The following is a 23,280-nucleotide window of genomic DNA, read 5'->3' as shown; positions in this document are numbered from 1 at the left end:
TATTTTTAGGCTTGGGAGTGTCCAATAACAGTGGACCTCCCTGGTCTGAGAATACCAGACCACAGCTGTCTGCTTTACCTTGGCTGGTGATACAATTTGGGTGTGACGCCATGTTTTTTGTTTTAAATTATTTATTTAATGTAAAATAACAGTGTGGGGTGCCCTCAGTTTTGGATTACCAGCCAAGGTGAAGCTGCCAGCTGTGGTTTGCAGCCTGCAGCCATCTGCTTTACCCTAGCTGGCTACAAAAGATAGGGGGGACCCCACGTCGGTTTTTTTTTTTAATTATTTATTTATTTTTTGGCTAAATACAAGGCTAAGCACCCTTTAGTGCCACATGAAAGTCACAAAAGGATGCCAGCTTAGAATATGCAGGGGGGTGGGACATTATATATGTCTTTCTCATCTATCTATCCTTCTATCTATCTATCTATCCCTCCCTCTATTCATTCATTCATCCCTCTATCTCTCTGTCTCTATACCTATCTATTCATTTCTATATCTACTCATCTATTTATCTTTTTTGCTGCTTCCGTTTTTTGTGGTCCGTAAAAAAAACGGAAGGCACATGGATGGCACACGGATGCATCCGTGAAAAAAATGGACCGCTTTTTTGCGGACCGCAAAAACGGAACAGTCATATGAATGTAGCCTACATGTGTTCCCTATGGGGCTAGGGTTCGGTACAGAACAATGGTGAGGGGGGGGGGTCAGTGCAGAACGATGGGGGGGAGGTCGGTACAGAGCGCCGTGTGTGTGTGGGGGGGGGTGGCAGAGTCTGATGTGGTATGGGGTGCAGAGCCCGATGTGTGTGTTTGTGTGTGGGGTGCAGAGCCCGATGTGGGGCTGTTATTTCCATTGCTAGAGTGATAACAGGTCAGGTGCTGGGGCAGAATACTGACAGGGAATGTGTGTGCAGAGGGCGGGCAGAGGGCGGGGCTGGACAGTGAGGCCAGGTGGTGCTGGCTCTGACTGTGAGGTTTAGCACAGGAATACGTCAGTTTGCTGGAGCTGAATGTAAACAAAGAGCTGCAGAGAATAAAGTCATAAATCAAGAGGAACAAAAGTTAGAAAACAAAAAATAACAATGTAGGGGTGTTTTATATGACAATAAAGCACAGATAAACTCAAAATATTTTGGTAAGCTAATGTCGGACAACTCCTTTAAGGATGATTGTCCCTCGTCAGTGCAAAGAATGAGGTCTGATCTGGCTTTATGAAAAGTTAAAGTGGGGTCTAATGGGAATACTTTTCTACTTGCGGAGCCTCAAAAAACAATCTGGCTGTCAGTGGTGAGGAGTCTTATAGCTGCAATGCTCCTCTGGGAAATATTCAAATTGTCTCTTCAGGGAGCAAGGAGATGAACTCTAGTGCCACCTATTGGAGGTAGCAATCCTAAAAGTCAAAAGTGGCTCTTTAACAAGCATTTTCATATGACCTAGGATTTATGCCAGATCAGATCCTCAATTTGGAGACACAGTGTTTCGGGATGATTTTCCCTTGTCAGTGCAAAGTATGAGGTCTGATCTTTATAATAATAATTTAATAATATTTAATAATTTACAATGTATTAAAATTAGCAAAAGGTGCTTCATGAATGTAGGGTAATATGGACCCAGTTAATGTTTATATTCCAAAATCATTGATAAATATATACAGGATATAACAAGTAAAAAATGCAGATGTTAAAAAAAATGCCCAAAATACACACAGAAACAAATTAAACTATTTAAATATAATGAAAAGGTATTTAAGAAGTACCATGTGGTAGATAAGTAAGTACAGGGCTAGTGCATTATCAAACTAACTGTACAGTGTGTCCACCCAAATCCTGTCCACCGCCATTAAGTTGAGAACGGCGGCAACTATAGGCATAGAAGTGGTGTCTAGTAGAGTTGAGCGCGGTTCGAGGTTCGAGGTTCTCCAGTTCGGGGCTCGAGTGATTTTGGGGCCTGTTCTAGATCGAACTAGAACTCGAGCTTTTTGCAAAAGCTCCATAGTTCTAGATACGTTCGAGAACGGTTCTAGCTGCAAAAAGCAGGGCTTTTTACAGCTACAGTGTGCAGGAGCCATCGCTGGCAGCCTGCTAGAAGCTGGTAACCAAGATAAACATCGGGTATCCAAGCAAAGCGCTTTGGTTAGTAACCCGATGTTTATCCTAGTTACGTGCAGGAAGCCCACACTTCCCCGCTCAGCTCGCTCCGCCCCCTCCTGCCCGCGGCATGTACACATACACATACACATACACACACACACACACACACACACACACACACACACACACACACACACACATGGTCCCGCTCGGCTTACCTGCGGTGATGAAGTCCCGCCATCCCGACCTCAGCGCTGTCACTGTCCTCCATGGCCGCCGCTTGTCACATCACCTCTCGCTTCTGACCCGAGACTGACTAGCGGTGACGTCACGGGCCTCTCGCGAGACTTGCTGTGAAGGCGCCGGTCATTGAACTCAGTGACAGGGGCTGTCGGCAGTGCTGGAGATCAGCGCAGGTAATGTACCTCGCTGACAGCAGCACTTGTCATGCCCTGCAGTGACCTGGGCTGACCCATTGATGTTAGCTCAGGTCACTGCACTGCTCTCCCAGCCAATGGGGAACATCCTGCTCTTCATTGACTGGGACAGTGTGGATCGTCATGGCAACCCCTTGGATTACACCAGACCTGGATTTGTTTTTCATTCTAATAAATTGATTAAAGAGGGAATGTTTTGGGGAGTGTTTTTTCAAATAAAAATGTGTTTGTCGTCTATTTTTTTTTTATTACTGACTGGGTTGGTGATGTCGGGTATCTGATAGACGCCTGACCTCACCAACCCCAGGGCTTGATGCCAGGTGACATTACACATCTGGTATTAACCCCATATATTACCTCGTTTGCCACCGCACCAGGGCGCGGGATGAGCTGGGGCGAAGCACCAGGATTGGCGCATCTAATGGATGCGCCACTTCTGGGGCGGCTGCGGCCTGCTATTTTTAGGCTGGGGAGAGTCCAATAACCATGGACCTCCCTAGTCTGAGAATATCAGGCCCCAGCTGTCTGCTTTACCTTGGCTGGTGATCCAATTTTGGGGGGACCCCTACGTGTTTTTTTTTTTAAATTATTTATTTAATTTAAAATAACAGCGTGGGGTGCCCTCAGTTTTGGATTACCAGCCAAGGTGAGGTTGCCAGCTGTGGTCTGCAGGCTGCAGCCGTCTGCTTTACCCTAGCTGGCTACAAAACTAGGGGGAACCCTACGTCATTTTTTTTTAAAATTTTTTTGGCTAAATACAAAGCTAAGCCCCCTTAGTGCCACATGAAAGGCACCAAAGGGTGCTCCACTTTTTCTCCACTTTTTCTCCATTTTTTTCTCCATTTTTTCTCCACTTATTCTCCACTTTTTCTCCACATTTTCTCCACTTTTTCTCCACTTTTTCTCCATTTTTTTCTCCATTTTTTCTCCACTTATTCTCCACTTTTTCTCCACTTTTTCTCCACTTTTTCTCCATTTTTTTCTCCATTTTTTCTCCACTTATTCTCCACTTATTCTCCACTTTTTCTCCACTTTTTCTCCATTTTTTTCTCCACTTATTCTCCACTTTTTCTCCACTTTTTCTTCACTTTTTCTCCACTTTTTATCCATTTTTTCTCCACTTTTTCTCCACTTTTTCTCCACTTTTTCTCCACTTTTTCTTCACTTTTTCTCCACTTTTTCTCCACTTTTTCTCCACTTTTTCTCCACTTATTCTCCACTTTTTCTCCACTTTTTCTCTACTTTTTCTATGGTCGGTCTACCCATTAGCTCTGCCATGCATACTGTAGCTCTACACCTACTGCACATGTTACTTTATGATTGACATCTCTTTCGTACCAGAGCTGTCTAAGCCTACTCTGACCCCATATTTGTCATTACTATATTGTCCTTGTACTGTATTATGACATTTGTATCATGTGTTTCATTTCTTGCTGTGTTGCAATTTTTTTGCTGCATCCCAATTGTACCTCTACATTGTTCGAGTTTATGTTATTGTTCTCTCACTCTTATATGATACTGATTATTGTCATTTTTCATGATTACATGCAGATAAGTCCAATCTGACGAAGGCTCAGGCCGAAACGTCATTTGTAACTTGTTTTGGACAAAAACATATATGCTTATGAAAAAAAATGTTTTTCTTAATACGGACCAATAAAGAGTGATTTTGCATTACTATCCGTTGTGACTTACTGACTTAGTCTGGGAGATTTAGAGTGCCGAGGTTACTCACTAATTTTATCTATTATTTCCTCTGAGCACCTATATACCAGTGAGCAGAGCTTCCTCTACAGTAGTTCTCCTGATTAGGCATGCCCTTACCTCATGAGCAGGGCATTGCAGCTTTGGTAGCAACCATTACGACATGGACTCTGCTGCTGTGGACCCGAGAAGAGTGAGTGTAGATTCATTGCACCCACACTCCTCACATGAAGGGTCCGCACTCCTAGAAAATGGGGGATACGTTCCCTGAGTGTCTCCCCCCCATATTCCAGACGGTCCAGAGTCGTCGTGGGACCCCTTTATTTTTTTTCTTACAATAAATTGGTGAAAGAGGAAATGTTTTGGGGACTGTTTTTTCAAATAAATTTCTTTTGTCGATTTTTTTTTTTTTGTTAGTACTGACAGTTTATGATGTTGGGTATCTAATAGACGCCATGACATCACAAACTGCTGGGCTTGATCTCAGGTGACTTTACAGCTAGTATCAACCCGATTTATTACCCCGTTTGCCACTGCACCAGGGCACGGGATGAGCTGGGGTGAAGCGCCCGGATTGGCGCATCTAGTGGATGCGCCACGTCTGGGGTGCCTGCGGCCTGCTATTTTTAGGCTGTGAAGGCCCAATAACTATGGACCTTCCCACCCTGAGAATACCAGACCACAGCTGTCCGCTTTACCTTGGCTGGTGATCCAATTTGGGGGGGACCCTACTTTTATTGTGTAATTATTAATATTTATAAAATAATTATAAAAAAGAGCCTGAGGGGACCTCCACATTGGATCCCCAACCACGGTAAAGCTGCCAGCTGTGGTTTTCAGGCTACAGCCGTCTGCTTTACCCTAGCTGGCTATCAAAAATGGGGGGACCCAACGTCATTTTTTTTTAACTATTTTTTAAATAGAAAAAATTAATGGGCTTCCCTGTATTTTGATTGCCAACCAAGGTAACGGCAGGCAGATGGGGGTGGCAACCCATAGCTGTCTGCTTTATCTGCGCTGAGAATCAAAAATACCGCGGAGCGCTACGTCATTTTTTTAAAGATTTATTTTTACAGCACTGTGATGTCCAGCAATCAAAATACAGGGAAGCCCATTTTATTTGTAGTTATTTAAATAAATAATTAAAAAAAATATATATGGGCTCCCGCTGCATTTTTTGTATTGCTAGCTAAGGGTAATCCAAGCAGCTACTGGCTGCTAACCCCCGCTGCTTGGTGTTACCTTCACTGGCAATGGAAAATCCAGGGAAGCATTTTTTATTTTTTTTGCCAAAAAACTACAAAAAAAGGACGTGAGCTTCGCCATATTTTGTATGCTAGCCAGGTATAGCAGGCAGGTGCTGGAAGAGTTGGATACAGCGCCAGAAGATGGCGCTTCTATGAAAATGCCATTTTCTGAGGCGGCTGCAGACTGCAATTCGCAGCAGTGGGGCCCAGAAAGCTCAGGCCAACCTGTGCTGCGGATTCCAATCCCCAGCTGCCTTGTTGTACCTGGCTGGACACAAAAATGGGGCGAAGACTACGTCATTTGTTTTCTAATTATTTCATGAAATTCATGAAATAATAAAAAAAGGGCTTCCCTTTATTTTTGGTTCCCAGTCGGGTACAAATAGGCAACTGGGAGTTGGGGGCAGCCGTACCTGCCTGCTGTACCTGGCTAGCATACAAAAATATGGCGAAGCCCACATAATTTTTTCAGGGGGCAAAAAACTTCTGCATACAGTCCTGGATGGAGTATCCTGAGCCTTGTAGTTCTGCAGCTGCTGTCTGTCTGTATGGAGAAGAGCAGACAGCAGCTGCAGAACTACAAGGCTCAGCATACTCAATCCAGGACTGTATGCAGAATTTTTTTGCCCACCAAAAAAATGACGTGGGCTTCGCCATATTTTTGTATGCTAGCCAGGTACAGCAGGCAGCCACGGGCTGCCTCCAACCCCCAGTTGCCTATTTGTACCCGGCTGGGAACCAAAAATATAGGGAAGCCCGTTTTTTTTAATTATTTCACTTATTTCATGAAATAATTAAAAAACAAATGACGTGGGCTTCGCCCCATTTTTGTGTCCAGCCGGGTACAACTAGGCAGCTGGGGATTGGAATCCACAGCACAGGTTAGCCCGAGGTTTCTGGGCGCCTCTGCTGCGAATTACAGTCCGCAGCCGTCCCAGAAAATGGCGCTCTCATAGAAGCGCCATCATCTGGCGCTGTATCCAACTCTTCCAACAGCCCTGGAGCCGGGTGGCTTGTTGGGTAATCATGAGTTAATACTGGCTTTGTTTTACTAGCCAGTATTAAGCCAGAGATTCTTAATGTCAGGCACGTTTGACCCGGCCATTAAGAATCTCCAATAAAGGGTTAAAAAAAACACCACACAGAGAAAAAATACTTTAATAGAAATAAATACACAGACACATTAGAGACTCCATCTTTATTACCCCCTGTCAGCCCTCCACGATCCTGCTCTTCTGTCTTCTTTCTTTCTAGTGTAGTAGTAGTGACGATTGTAGTGAGGATGATGTGCACCAGCCCATCACTTGGGGCTGGGGAACCTCATCCTCACTACAATGCTCACTACAATCGTGCAGCCTTCACTCCGTGAGTGATCAGTGCTGGCTGTCAGGGATAACAGCGGTAACGCTGAGAGACGCGTTACCATAGCAATGGTGCTCTCGGAGCCGCAGTTAGCGGTGACGTCACCGCTAACCGCGTTGCTATGGCAACGGTGATCTCCGTTAATGACCGGCTGTGTCAGCCGGTCCCTAACGGAACGGGGAGTCGACCGTGTGCTAGAGCATGTCGCCGGTACACGGCGATACACATATGTGCACCGTGTACCGGAGAGATGCACTCGCAGGTCCTACATGACGTGTCATAGTCATGTGACCAGTCTGTAGCCAATGAGATAATAGCCACGTGACTGGTCACATGGCTATTTTGACGTCACGATAGGTCCTGCATCTCTGCTGGCAGTGCCGGTCGCCGGGAGGATTCAGCGATCATCGGATGGAATAGCGGCAGGAGACAGAGTGCAGAAGGGATCGCGGGGACCGGTAAGTGTTCTGGCAATGTTTATTAACTGTTTGTGTACATTTATCATGCATTTTTATGTGTTTGTTATTGCCTCCCATTATAGCCTATTGGCTCGAGTTCGGTTCGTCGAACGTTCGACGAACTGAACTCGAACGGGACCTCCGTTCAGCGAACCGACCTCGAGCCGAACCGGGACCAGTTCGCTCATCTCTAGTGTCTAGGTATAGTAAAGTATCCATGTGCTATGCAATGAAACCACCTATAGCGCCACCTGGTGGAAAACAACTGAGTTAGCATTTTTATCTCGAAAACGGAACGAGATAGAGAAAAAACGAGACTTGGGCGTCGACCTGCTGTGTGCTGATTCATAGGCAGGCTAGCAAGAGTTAATCTCTGCTAGTCTGCTTGCTCCTTTAATCACATGTTGTGGGGAGACCAATCAAATCTGCTCCCCTCCTATTTATACTGTTGGAATCCTTCTACCTATGCCAGCTATAGTTTATTCTATGTTCTGTGAGGTGTGGTGTCCAAGACTCTCTCTGGTGAAAGTTGTCTTTAGTGGTGCTTTTTGCTTGCTGTGGTTGTAGAGTTTACCCCTGTTGTTTTTTACTTCCTTCCTACTCTTGTTTTCCTCTTGAATCTCTTATTGTTTTATCCTATGTGTATTTGTGCTGTGTAGCAGAGTTTTGGTTTTTCCCTTTTCAGTCTTTTTCTGTAGTTTCAACACAATCCTGTCCCATCCCTCCCTGAGGGAGGGGGAGGAGGAATAAGATCAGGAATAGTCAGGAGCAAAGCCAGAAAGGAGACTCAGGCCCCTGCACCTTTACGAGTATAGCTGAGAATAGAGATAGTATAGGGGCCCATAGCTTGAGAGACAGATTAGGAGCGCTGGTTCCCTGATATCCCAAAGCCATTGTGACAGGTATATATGTCCCAGAGGAATACAAATGGGAACAGTTAACTATAGCTACAAATCATGCTGTTGCCCTAGAGCAATACCACATGGACAGTTGATCACATGAGCCCAAATCTATGCACACCCAAGCTAGCCAATGGCAGAAAGACTTTTCTTTAACCTCTTTATGACACATATGACATACTGGGTATGTCATGGCTCATGTCTGGGTAATCACCGCTAGCTGCTGCGGTGAACCAGCAGTGAGTCACGCATATGTCGGCTGATGTGAACATCTGACATGTGCGGCTATCAGGCACAGCTGGATCCATGATCCACTCGTGCCTGTTAACCTCTTAGATCACACTGTCAAAATTTGACAGCATGATGTAAATGGACGCAGCAGGTAACGCGCACTTACCTGCCACCATCGGAGGCTCAGTGACATGATCACAGGGAGCCGATGGTTGCCATGGTAGCATAGGGTCATGTGATGACTCCTGTTGCTATCATGACTCTCTTCCTCTTACAGCTGGCAGAGCGCTGGCTGTAAGAAGAGAGCAGCATTTCTCCTGGTTTGAGCTGTGCAGCTACCATGTTTTTCCAAAAGTAAGACACAGTCTTGTACTTTTTTTGCCCCTCATAAATGCACTAGGGCTTATTTTTAAAGCTGTTCTTTGAGAAACATGGTTGGGTGTAAGTTTACCCCCTCCAAATAGCAGACCCCCCACTTCCCAGGAGACTCATACTTACCAGACCCGGACGTCTGCGTGGCTCCCAGGTCCTCCTGTGATCTCCGGTGGACGCTCCCAACAGGTATGCTGCACGCCGTCCTCCCCTGCTTATGGCTGACAGTCACACACAGCAGATCACACACACACACACAGACTCACTAACTCATCACATCCAGCATTACAGAATTCTTTCGGCCGCATTGAACGATGGGAGGAAGTCATGTGTCGCAGGTCCTGTAAGCAAGCATTGTGGCAGGTCCTTGCGCTCCACCGCACTGTCTCTCAGGATTCTGCCGGCGAGAAGAAATCTGTGTCGATGGATGTGGTGAGTGTGTGTGGCTGTGTGATCTGATGTGTGTGTGAGTGAGATCTGATGTGTGCGGGAGTGCGATCACTGCAGGTCCTCTGTTTTGCGTCTGGTGAGTATTATTGTGGGGTGCCCACTGTCTATAAGGAAGTGTTCTGCCGTATTCTTTAACTTTTTTAGCTGCATGAACACTTCATTATTGAACCGCAGCTAGGGCTTATTTTTGGAGTAGGGCTTATATTTAAGTCTTGCTCCAAAAATGCTGAAAATCCCTGCTAGGGCTTATTTTTGGGGGAGGTATTATTTTTGGGAAAACATGGTATGATCAGGAGAAATGAACAAGTGATCGGACTGCTGATCTTTATAGTCCCCTAAGGAGACTAGTAAAATAAAAAAAAATAACCTATTAAATCACCCTTATTTCATTTGCCCCATTGAAAATTAAAGGGTTAAAAAAATTAAAAATAGACACATATTTCTTATTGCTATGTACAGAAATGCCCAATCTATCAAAATAAAGAATCAATTAATCTGATCGGTAAACAGCATAGCAGCAAAAAAGTTCAGAATGCCAAAATTATGTTTTTTGGTGACCACAAATTTTGGGCAAAATGCAATAATAGGCGATCAAAATGTAGCATATGCGCAAAAATGATACCATTAAAAACGTCAGCTCGAGATGCAAAAAAATAAGCCACCACTGAGCCATAGATTTCAAAAAATGAGGATGCACAGGTTTCAGAAAATGCTGCAAAAAGTGTGCCACTTTTTTGGACAAACTTCTGAATTTTTTTTAACCCCTTAGATAAAAGTAAACCTATACATGTTTGGTGTGTACAAAATTGTACCGACCTGAGACATCATATGAATATATCAGTTTTACCATATAGTGAACATGGTGAATAAAATATCCCAAAAACAATCATGCAATTGCACTTTTTTTGCAATTTTGTTTTCCTCTTTTACAGTACACTTTATGGTAAAACTCATGGTTTAATTTAAAAGTACAACTCGTCCTGCAAAAACTAAGCCCTCATAAGGCAAGATTGAAGAAAAAATAAAAAAAAGTTACGGCTCTTGGAAGAAGTGGAGCATAAAAAAAAACAAAACGGAAAATTGCCCAGTGGTGAAGGGGTTAAAATCATGTGGTCATTGGTGAGTTATTCCTTACCTCCCCACCCCCATGTACACTCACTATTTTATATAGCTGGAGAGTTGGTTGAACGCTAATGACCATATCTACGCTTAGAAGTTATACAAGTACAAGTTTTTTCTAATGTAAACTAAAGTACCTTTGCTGTTTACAGTCTTCTTTGACTTTTCTCCTAGGCTGTGCACTAACGCATTGTGTCATGTGCTCTCTTGCAGTATAGGAGCTCTTATTGGACTGGCGATTGCAGCATTGGTATTACTTGCGTTTGTAGTCAGTGTGTGCGTCCTGTGCTATTTATTTCTGTACACAAAACCACAGAGGATAGAGACGGGTTTAAAGCTGCAACATTCTGGATCATCATCATCACATAGAGGTAAGTACAATTCAGCTTATTACAATAAACATCTATTACGCAATCATTACTTATTTGATAAATATAAAGTGACCCAAATTTCACATATGAATTTGCCTTATGAGGGAAGTTGTGCCAAGGGAATCTGTATTATTTATATATATATATATATATATATATATATATATATATATATAGTGCAGTGTTTACCGCTGTCTATGTGGCAATAGACAGCGGTAAACACCGCGTCATACCAGACTACGCCAGTTGCCAAGTTGCTACAGTCATATGAAAAAGTTTGGGCACCCCTATTAATGTTAACCTTTTTTATTTATAACAATTTGGGTTTTTGCAACAGCTATTTCAGTTTCATATATCTAATAACTGATAGACTCAGTAATATTTCTGGATTGAAATGAGGTTTATTGTACTAACAGAAAATGTGCAATCTGTATTTAAACAAAATTCTGTTCTCACCATTCTTCTTCTCTGCCTTTCTGATATCTTTCGTTGCCTGCCACTTCTGGGCGTAACAAGAACTGTACCTGTGTTCTTCCATTTCCTTACTATGTTCCTCACAGTGGAAACTGACAGTTTAAATCTCTGAGACAACTTTTTGTATCCTTCCCCTGAACAACTATGTTGAATAATCTTTGTTTTCAGATCATTTGAGAGTTGTTTTGAGGAGCCCATGATGCCACTCTTCATAGGAGATTCAAATAAGAGAACAACTTGCAAGTGGCCACCTTAAATACCTTTTCTCATGATTGGATACACCTGCCTATGAAGTTCAAAGCTCAATGAGGTTACAAAACCAATTTAGTGCTTTAGTAAGTCAGTAAAAAGTAGTTAGGAGTGTTCAAATCAAGATATTGATAATGGTGCCCATACTTTTGCACCGGTCAAATTTTGTTTAAATGCGGATTGCACATTCTCTGTTAGTACAATAAACTTCATTTCAATCCATCAGTCCATCAGTTATTAGATATATGAAACTGAAATAGCTGTTGCAAAAACCCAAATTGTTATAAAGAAAAAAGGTTAACCTTAATAGGGGTGCTCAAACTTTTTCGTATGACTGTATATATATATATATATATATATACAGTTAGGTCCAGAAATATTTGGACAGTGACACAAGTTTTGTTATTTTAGCTGTTTACAAAAACATGTTCAGAAATACAATTATATATATAATATGGGCTGAAAGTGCACACTCCCAGCTGCAATATGAGAGTTTTCACATCCAAATCGGAGAAAGGGTTTAGGAATCATAGCTCTGTAATGCATAGCCTCCTCTTTTTCAAGGGACCAAAAGTAATTAGACAAGGGACTCTAAGGGCTGCAATTAACTCTGAAGGCGTCTCCCTCGTTAACCTGTAATCAATGAAGTAGTTAAAAGGTCTGGGGTTGATTACAGGTGTGTGGTTTTGCATTTCGAAGCTGTTGCTGTGACCAGACAACATGCGGTCTAAGGAACTCTCAATTGAGGTGAAGCAGAACATCCTGAGGCTGAAAAAAAAGAAAAAATCCATCAGAGAGATAGCAGACATGCTTGGAGTAGCAAAATCAACAGTCGGGTACAGTCTGAGAAAAAAGGAATTGACTGGTGAGCTTGGGAACTCAAAAAGGCCTGGGCGTCCACGGATGACAACAGTGGTGGATGATCGCCGCATACTTTCTTTGGTGAAGAAGAACCCGTTCACAACATCAACTGAAGTCCAGAACACTCTCAGTGAAGTAGGTGTATCTGTCTCTAAGTCAACAGTAAAGAGAAGACTCCATGAAAGTAAATACAAAGGGTTCACATCTAGATGCAAACCATTCATCAATTCCAAAAATAGACAGGCCAGAGTTAAATTTGCTGAAAAACACCTCATGAAGCCAGCTCAGTTCTGGAAAAGTATTCTATGGACAGATGAGACAAAGATCAACCTGTACCAGAATGATGGGAAGAAAAAAGTTTGGAGAAGAAAGGGAACGGCACATGATCCAAGGCACACCACATCCTCTGTAAAACATGGTGGAGGCAACGTGATGGCATGGGCATGCATGGCTTTCAATGGCACTGGGTCACTTGTGTTTATTGATGACATAACAGCAGACAAGAGTAGCCGGATGAATTCTGAAGTGTACCGGGATATACTTTCAGCCCAGATTCAGCCAAATGCCGCAAAGTTGATCGGACGGCGCTTCATAGTACAGATGGACAATGACCCCAAGCATACAACCAAAGCTACCCAGGAGTTCATGAGTGCAAAAAAGTGGAACCTTCTGCAATGGCCAAGTCAATCACCAGATCTTAACCCAATTGAGCATGCATTTCACTTGCTCAAATCCAGACTTAAGACGGAAAGACCCACAAACAAGCAAGACCTGAAGGCTGCGGCTGTAAAGGCCTGGCAAAGCATTAAGAAGGAGGAAACCCAGCGTTTGGTGATGTCCATGGATTCCAGACTTAAGGCAGTGATTGCCTCCAAAGGATTCGCAACAAAATATTGAAAATAAAAATATTTTGTTTGGGTTTGGTTTATTTGTCCAATTACTTTTGACCTCCTAAAATGTGGAGTGTTTGTAAAGAAATGTGTACAATTCCTACAATTTCTATCAGATATTTTTGTTCAAACCTTCAAATTAAACGTTACAATCTGCACTTGAATTCTGTTGTAGAGGTTTAATTTCAAATCCAATGTGGTGGCATGCAGAGCCCAACTCGCGAAAATTGTGTCACTGTCCAAATATTTCTGGACCTAACTGTATGTATATATATATATATATATATTTACTGTGTATGTATATAGATATATATATATATTTATTTATATATATGTAGTGAAAATAAGACAATGCTTGGATATCTATTACTTTATTATTATTATAAAGGATGCCATAGCAGAATTTTACTTCATGATTTTTATGTCTACCTCCTTCCCCTGGCGCCTGAAAAAATAAGTAAATAAATTAATATTCGTCTGGGTCACATGAGAATATATCTCACAACTTTACAGCCCAACAAAGTAATTTTCCTTCTATTGAAGCCCCTAGACTCCACTTTTATTGCACTGATAAAGTATGATGCCAACAAAAGTGCCCCATGCACACTGTATGGTATAACCACAGTGAATTCCTCTCCAGTACCCACTACATGCACAGTATGATAACCCTACTGTACCCCCCTGAACTCTCCTGGGAAAGTATGGTGACCCCCAACAGAGTATGATCCCCACCTGTGACCACCACACAGCCCTCCTTGCAGTATAATGGCCCCCACATAGCCTTTCAACCAGTATAATGGCCTCCACATAGCCCTCTGCACAGTATGATGGACCCCATACAAACCTTAAGGCTATGTTCGCACGTACCTGCTGAATATTCTGCAGCGATTTTACAGCACATGTGTACTTCAAATCGCTGCAGAAACACTGCGTAATGGATGCAGTGTTTCAGCAGAATAAATCCTGATTTCATGCGCTCGGGATGCTGCCCCCACCATAGACAGAGTGGGAGCTGCATCCAAAGCGCATGGAATAATTGACATGCTGCTTTTTTGAACGCACTGATTTGGGTCAAAATTTTAGCATCCAAATCGCTGCGTTCAAAAAACCATTGTGCGCACGGATTATACACATTGTTCATAGATTGTGCTGGGGACGCAGGACGTATGCATTTACGCTGCAGTGCAATACGCAGTGTATATGCATGTAACTACACAACGTGCGCACGAGCCCTAATACTGGTCAATTGCTTGCATACAATATAATAGCCCTCAAATAGACTTCCATAAATTATAAAGAATTCCTCATATTCCTCTAAATATTACGATGGCCCCCACATAGCCCTCCAAATAGTAAAATGTCATCATCGGTCTCCCAGCTCAGGCCATTTCCTCTCATCTACCCTGCCAGCATTTTCGAGTTATGCTCATAGGTGTCAATACTTATATGGATTATGCATAAACTTGTTAACTTGGGGCCCTCACCTATTGATTGGAGAGGATCTGAGTCCTGAGACAACAGTGTATGAGATCATTAGTAAGTCAATGGGTCTGTACAACACTTTTTGGTGTATAGCATTTCTGCCCCATAGTTTAAATCTTTGTTGAGGGTTCTAGGACTCTTTGAGTGGCTGTAGCATTTTCAAATTGTTTTATAAGTTTAGTTAGAATTTACCTCTGCTGACATTCAAGTCTGATACAACCTTTTTGATTATCTAGTCACTTAATATACCCATATTGATGTTTTGCCACAATTTTTGGAACAGTGGTGTAACTTAAACCTTGTGTGTCCCAACGAAAAGTCTGTAAGGCTCGTTCACATGTCCTGTAGTCATCAGTTGTCACAAATCCAATAGAGATCCGCTTGCAAAAAAGTCGTGCAAACACAACTTTTTTGTCCGTTGTTAAATAACGTCGGATCTGTTTTTAACATGAGAAGTCTGTGAACAAGAGATCCATTAGTGGATTGCTATTTATCATCCATTTATAATGGATACGTTGAGAAAACAACGGATCCAATACAAATGCAAGTACAACACACGGCTAAATAGCAATCCATTAAGGGATCCGTTGACCATAGCCTCCCATGGTAACAAAACGGATCCGGCAGAAATCAGTTCTAACGGATGACTACAGGACATGTGAACTTAGCTTAACAGGTCCCCCATCCTTCATGAGTCTTTAATAGAATTAGTTTTCTCATATAGGCCAATGGAAACTTTTCAGCTCTCAAGGCAACATGGTGGTGGCAGCATCATTCTGTGGAGAGGCTTTTCTTCAGCAGGGACAGGGAGGATGGTCAGAGTCAATGGTAAGATAGATAGAGCTAAATACAGGGAAATCCTGGAGGAAAACCTGTTAGAGGCTGCAAAAGACTTAAGATTGGATTATTGGTTCACCTTCCAAGAAGACAAAGACCCTAAACATTTTGTCAGAACTATAATGGATGGATTAGATCACAGCATATTCAAGTGTGTGAACGGCCCAGTCAAAGTCAAAACCAAAATCACATTGAGAATCTGTGACAAGACTTGAAAATTGCTGACCATAGATGCCTCCATCCAATCACAAAGAGGAGCTAGTGCTTTTTAGTAAGACAAATTTCAGTATCCAGATGTGTAAAGCTGATAAAGACATACCCAAAAGACTTACAACAGTAAGCAGTGAAAGGTGGTCCTACAAAGTTTGACTCAGGTGGGCTGAATACAATTTTCATATTTATAGTTTTAAAATATTTAGAAAACCATATATCTTTACCTTTATACTACGAAATATATACAACTGCACACTGAAATGCTAACAATGAATAAATTAATTCTGGCATTGCATTACTGCTTTAGGAATATTTGAAAAAGAGAAGTTTAGCTTATGTATTGGTCAATGCATGTGAGCCCAATAACCAACGGCAAGGTAATCTCTGTATATAGAGACCCTAGCCTGAAATTCCTCTATCTGGGTTAAAACCTCCATGTCTGGGCAGCTAGATTCTAGCTATAAAGCAATGTAAAAAAAATGTGGAAAAGTTCACTGGGTATGGATACTTTTTCAAGGCACGTCTTCAATTTGAAAGACTCATCATCACAAGTGTGTATCTTACCTTCTAATGAATATGTCATTAGGCAATGTAGTTGTCTTACACAGATTTTATATTTCACTGTTTACACAGAGCCGCACTGGGATCTGCAATAGAAAAGTCAAATTCGTCTTCAGTTGCTTCTTATGACATCTAAAAGTCATATGCTAATAGCCCATTGTTCTCAATATATTAACTCTTGTTGCAATTGAAGATGATGAAATGCACTTTGCACAAGGCAGCATCCATACAGAGCTTTTAGAGTTGCCACGCAACATGAGATATTGATGCTCTAAAGTGGAGACATAGTGGTAGACCATATGTGACTATAGCATTTAGAGTTCATTGGGGAAGGGGGGAGATGGACTAAGATACTGATTTATTTGAGGGGAAAAAAAATCATTGACTTCTGATGTATAGGAGCAATTACCTGAGATCTTTTTAACTGTGTGGTCAAAACTAAAGCAAAAAAGGCACCAAAGTACAGGTGGTTTTTAAAATTGTGCTTTATGCTTTATTGCATTGTGTTTTGTTGCATGTGCAGTTTTTACACATGGAACTGCCAAGGTTTGTAGGGCAATTTGCCATAGTACTCTAAAGACCAAATGCATAAAATAATGGGGTCCCCTTACTAAGAGCTGGTTTTGCGTGTAACTAGAATCCTATGAGCACCCACAAGAGAAATGCAAGCCCATAAAACAGAATTTTATTAAATTATTAAAAAGTTAATTATTAAACATATAAAATGGCTAGAAATAAGTTTTGTGAATCCTTTGTATTCTAAAGATGCTCAGTCACCGCTAGATGGATTCCTTGAGAGGTCTAGTTTCTATTGTGGGGTCACTTGATGGAGTTTTTACTGTTTTGGCATGTGAAGGGCTCTGCAAATGTGACAAGGCATTCCCAATCTATTCCAGCCAAATTTACGCTCAAAAAATCAAAGAGCGTTATTTCCTTTCCCAGCTCTACCATGTGCCCAAACAGCAGCTCTAATCACATATAGTATTATCATCACATTTCTCTTATCCATTGGGAAAATTCTAAATTTGAGGCTAAAACAACATTTTGAGGCAAAAACCTTTTTGTTTTTACATTCACATTTTAAAAAGTTCTGTAACTCAACTATGGGATCAAAATGCTCTACACACCCCCAGATGAATTTCTTGATAGGTCTAGTTTTCACAGTGGGGTCACTTCTGTGGGTTTCTACTGTTTTGATACCTTGAACAGATGTCAAATGAGACATGTTATCTAATCTATTCCAGCCATGATTACACTCCAAATACCAAATGTAGCTTCTTCCCTTTCGAGCCCGGCCATTTGTCAACAGAACTTTTTGACTACATGTGGGGTGCCACCACGCTCAGAAGAAACTAGGTAACAAACTGTGTGGTTTTTTATGTTACATTTTGCAAAAGTTAAAAATTCAGGACAAAAGCCACATCTTGGTGAAAACATTGACATTTTCCAATATGACAACCTAAAGTTACCAAATTCTATGTGGTAGCTCTGGGATGAAAATGCTCACTAAACCCCCAGAAAAAAATCCTTGAGGGCTGCTTTTTCCAAAATCGGGTTAAGTTGTGGGGGGTTCTGTTCTATAGGCATCTTAGGGGCCCTGCAAAAGTGATATTTCATCCACTTTCTATTTCAGCCATATTTCTGTTCAAAAAATTCAAATGGTGCCCTTTTGCGCTCGGCCATTTGTCCAATTAGAGGCTTTTTAGTAAGAGCTGGTTGTGTGTGTGTGTGTGTGTGTGTGTGTGTGTGTGTGTGTGTAACTAGAATCCTATGAACACCGACAAGTGAAATGAAAGCCCATAAAACAGAATTGTATTAAATTATTAAAAAGTTAATTATTACACATATAGAACGAGAGACTAGAAACAAGTAAAGCCTATAAAAATGGGGACCCCTGACATAAACTGCTCAAAGAGATAATAATAACATAATGTATACCTGTATAAATTGTAAACCGAAGACTGTGGAAATTGCACTGATATTATAAATAAATAAGTAAAATATGAAAAAAACATGAAGAATAGTAGCAAATTAAATAAGTATAATCACCACAAAATCCCTGTAAACTGGCAAAAATGCCAGAAACATGGTATGCACTCAAAAAAATGTATAATGCATGTGGTGTGGGATACACAATGTATGCACTTATTAATAGACACAGGGAAATGAATACACAAGTGTGTCTATTTAAAACCACAGCCTGAATACACAGGGAAAATACCTACATATTGCACAGGGTATCAAAACACAGTACATGAAGCAGAGACAGAGTCCTACTACACCTCACGCGCGTTTCACATTTGAAATGCTTCATTAGTGTGTACTTTGTGTATCCCACATGCATTACATATATTTTTTGATTGCATGCCATGTTTCTAGCATTTTTGCCAGTTTATAGGGATTTGCAGTGATAATTGTCTACTGATATTTTTTGTATATATTAGTTTCATACTTACTTAATTAGCTACTATCCTTTATGGTTTTTCGGATTTTACTTATTTAATTATAATATCAGTGCAATTTCCACAGTCTTCGGTTTGCTTTTTAATTTTTACAGGTGTACATTTTGTTGTTATCTCTATGAACAGTATATGTCAGATGTCCCCATTTTTATAGTCCGTACTTGTTTCTAGTCTCTCATTCCATATGTTTAATCATTAACTGTTTAATAATTTAATAAAATTCTGTTTTATGGGCATACATTTATCTTGTCAGTGTTTCAATAGTGCAAGGTTTGCATAATGGCCCCCCCATACATGAATAGTGGTATAGGTATATAGAATCCTATGAGCCACAAAGCCAATTCTGGACCCTTCCCCATGGCTGACCTCCCTTTATTATGCGAATTCCTATTTATGCCCATGCCCCATGTATAGTGAATGCAGTTGTATCTTATAGGCGATTTACTGTATAACATGGACCTTGCTTGTTGATTGAACTCTTACACAAGAACACAATCTCTAAAACTCCAGAATAACAGTATCTTACAATGTACTCCTTTGTAGCACTAGTGAATGCAGAATTAATGTATAGACACAGCAGATATACAGATCACTTGGGCTGGAACAGTAAACCAATCCAGACAAAAAGATTAGAAAAAATGAAACATATTAAAAATGCAGAAATAAGAAATGTTTGCCCTTCAGAAAAACCAATGAATATGAAAGGTCTTTTATAAGCTTCATGAAAGCGAAAGGTTGTGTGATGTCATAAAATCCTCTGGGATGTAGTGAGAAGCAGCAGTACTACTATTAACCATTTATTATTTGATGGAGGAACCAGAGATGGACAACTGAGGGTCCCTGTGAAGAAAGACACTGGCACCGGGTCACATGGCCTCTGCACTCCTTTGCCAGAGAGAGTCAGTGTGTGTGTGTGTATGTTTTTGTTTGGGACATGCGACATTTACTGGTTCCTTCGGGCTGATGTCCATCACCCTGCTGCCGGTCCCCGTCATAGAAAAAGTAGTGAAACACCTGACATGGTTCTGCTGTTACTGTATATTGGGGTACTCTCTCTCAACCTATTCCCACTATCCTGGATTTCGTCCTCCATCTACCAGGCCTGCATCTCCACTCCCTCATTCTCTTCTCACCGTGTCCACATTTGGGCCCTGAAGGCTGTCTAGTCATACGTCTTCCCTGAGTCCGTCGGAGTGCGCCGTAGGCTCCGGACCGCTCAAGATTACCTCAGTGTTCTTTGACTGGCCTTGACACTGTAGCCACGGCTTCTCTTACTCAAACCCTATTCAGAACTGGCACCCGAAGAGGGCTGCACCACTTAGCCAACCCACTTGCCACTTTTGCCACTTGTCTCTCCTCCTCTATTAAGGTCCAGTCACACTAAGCAACTTACCAGCGATCCCAACAACGATAGGGATCGCTGGTAAGTTGCTAGGAGGTTTGTTACGAGGGGGACCCGGGGAAACGTGCCAAGATGGGAAATGGACAGCTTCCACCGGTCAAGGTCCACTGTGCGGTGTAAGGGACCGCCGCTATGGTGGGTGAAGAGTGAGCGGGTTGCTGCTAGCGATCGTCTGGAATGTCACAGACGATCTATGTACACCGATCTGCCCTAACCCGTGAGGGTTGTATGGCACGGATCTCACGGCTCGGTGTACCTGTTGCACGGGGAAGCACAGAGGTGCCCACGCACGTGTGCCAGTGGAAGTCACGAGAATATGGCACGAGGGTAGCACAGAGGTGCCCACGCACGTGTGCTTTCAATAACCAGGTGAGTCCGGTGGAGACTTGAGGAGCTCACCTGGGACAGGAACACGGCCTGTTGAAGGGGATACTGCCGGAGCAGCAAGGCAGGAACACGGCCTGCAAACCAGGTACTGCCTAAGCAGCAAGGGCCAAGCCCACGGAAAACAGTAATGCCTGAGCAGTGGCGTGGCAGCACGCTGCCAGACATCCAAACATAGAAGGACGGTCGCGCGCCGCCATGATGGCAGGAGGAGCTTTTAAGGAGGTGTCGTTCCACCCAAGGGCAGGCGCGAGGCGGAGATGACGGACTTGACCCAATCAGGGTCCATGACGTCCCAGCCTGGCCAGTCAGGATTCACCACGTCACCAGCCTTGTCATCAAGCCGTGTGACGTCAGTGGGCGAATCAGAACCCACCACACATTGCACATGCTCACCCTCCTGCCTCTGGCAAATAGAGGCGGGATCCTCGGTCTCACAATGTGCAGAGATAACGGGAGTCTCACTGCTTCCCTGAGCAGTAAACCTCTGCACATTGCGCAACCTCGCAGACCTTCGGGGCCGCTGAGCAGGAGGGTCTGCGGCAGGCCAGAAATGGGAGACTGCTTCACTCCTTGTAACAGGAGAACCACTAGGTGTCACCCTTCTGCTGCCTCTCTGAGAAGGTATCTCCTGCACACTGCGCAGTCTGGCAGACCTTCGGTGCTGCTGAGCAGGAGCGCTTGTGGCAGGCAAGGAATGGGAGACTGCCTCAGTCCTTGCCTCAGGAGAGCCACGAGATGTAACATTACCCCCCCTGTCTAGGCCCCCCCCTGTCCGTGCTCGAAGGCTGCTATCAAACCCAGGGCGCGGATATGATCCTCCAACTCCCAGGATCTATGCTCCGGACCACGGCCGGCCCACTCCACGAGGTAGTACCTCTTGCCCTGTATGACTTTTGTCTCCACAAGTTTTGCCACCTCAGGGTCGTCGGACGGGGAGTCGGTTTGAGCCGGCAGGGACCCCGAAAATTTATTGAGTCGTACGGGTTTCAGGAGGGACACGTGAAAGGTGTTGGCTATAGCCCAGCGTGGAGGGAGCTGGAGTCGATATGCCACAGGGTTTACCTGCTGTAGTACTTTAAACGGACCCAGATACCTAGGGGCGAATTTGGCTGCCTGTACCCGTAGGTTAACATTCTTAGAGGACAGCAATACTAGGTCACCAGGGGCGAAGGATGGTGCAGGGCGGCGGCGAACATCAGCTGTTGTCACCATCCGGTCTTTATCCCTCTTAAGAGCCTCTTGGGTGTCATCCCAGATCTCCCGGGCCTTGGTCGCCCAATCCTCCACTCTAGTATCGGGTGACGTAATGGGCATCGGAACCGGGATTCTGGGATGTTGTTCGTTATTGAGTAGGAACGGAGTCTGGCCAGAGGATTCATGGACCGAATTGTTAATGAATGGCAAATTCGGCCCAAGGAAGGAGGTTAGCCCAGTTGTCGTGATGCCCGGAGATAAAATGGCGGAGGTAAGTTACCAAGGTCTGATTAGTCCTCTCCACTAGTCCATTGGTCTCGGGATGGTATGCGGAGGAGATGTTCAGCTCTATCTGCAGGAGCTTACAGAGCTCTGTCCAGAAGCGAGACGCGAACTGGGGACCCCGGTCGCTCACCACCTTGTCAGGCATGCCATGCAACCTAAATACATGCCGAATGAACAAGGTGGCGAGAGCACGTGACGTCGGGAGTCGTGGGAGAGGCACCAAGTGGACCATTTTAGAGAAGTGGTCCGTGATGACCCATACGACCCTGTGCCCTGCTGACTTGGGCAGATCTCCCAGGAAGTCCATCCCTACCACTTCCCAGGGACGATCCGGCACTGGCAGTGGGTGAAGAAGACCTGCCGGTCTCTGCCGGGACGGCTTATTCCGAGCACACGACATACAGGCTCCCACATATTCCTGTATGTCCTGGGGTAGTCTCGGCCACCAATAATGCCTGGTCACCAGGTCTCTGGTCCTTTTGACCCCAAAGTGACCCCCGACCTTGGAGGCATGGGCCCACGATAGCACCTCGTTCCGTAGTTCAGGGGGAACGAGGGTTTTGCCAGGTGGCACCTGGTCCAAAGAAGTGGGAGTGACCATCCTCAAGCTGTCCGGGGGTAGTATAAGACGAGGCTCCTCCTCGTCCTCCTCCAACACAACCATACAACGTGACAAGGCATCGGCCCGTACGTTCTTCTCACCGGCCAGGTGGCGGATAATAAAGCGGAACCGGGAGAAGAATAAAGACCAACGGGCCTGCCTTGGGTTCAGGCGTTGTGCTGTCTGGAGGTATGTGAGGTTTTTGTGGTCAGAAAATACCTCAAATGGATGCTTCGCACCCTCCAGGAGATGCCGCCATTCCTGGAATGCTAGTTTCATCGCCAGTAACTCCCTATCCCCTATGGAGTAGTTCCTCTCGGCCGGAGAAAAGGTCTTGGAGAAAAAGAAACACGGATGCTTCCTTCCTCGTTCGTTTTTCTGGTACAGGACTGCACCTGCACCGACCGAAGAGGCGTCTACCTCCAGTAGGAAGGGTTTGGAGATGTCTGGACGATGAAGGATGGGAGCTCTGGAGAAGTGAGTTTTGAGAGTGTGAAATGCCTCTACCGTTTCCCGTGTCCATGCTTTGGGATTAGCGCCCTTGCGGGTAAGGGCAATGATGGGTGCTGCCACCATCGAGAAGTTGGAAATGAACTGGCGATAATAATTGATAAACCCCAAGAATCGCTGGATCGCC

The 23,280-nt window shown here is 43.6% G+C and overlaps 1 protein-coding gene across 1 annotated transcript in view; it reads left to right on the top strand.

The window, feature by feature from the left end:
• The window catches only part of SHISAL2B (shisa like 2B), a 156,367-nt gene that overhangs the window by 86,703 nt on the left and 46,384 nt on the right, over window positions 1-23,280 (top strand). Inside the window, exon 2 of the mRNA XM_075342536.1 lies at window positions 10,588-10,745. Coding sequence (XP_075198651.1) covers window positions 10,588-10,745 — 158 coding nt within the window. The remainder of the gene's footprint in view (window positions 1-10,587; window positions 10,746-23,280) is intronic.

Source organism: Anomaloglossus baeobatrachus, chromosome 1 (genome assembly GCF_048569485.1).
Source record: "Anomaloglossus baeobatrachus isolate aAnoBae1 chromosome 1, aAnoBae1.hap1, whole genome shotgun sequence".
NCBI classification, from domain to species: domain Eukaryota; kingdom Metazoa; phylum Chordata; class Amphibia; order Anura; family Aromobatidae; genus Anomaloglossus; species Anomaloglossus baeobatrachus.
This window is presented reverse-complemented; position numbering and strand designations above follow the sequence as displayed.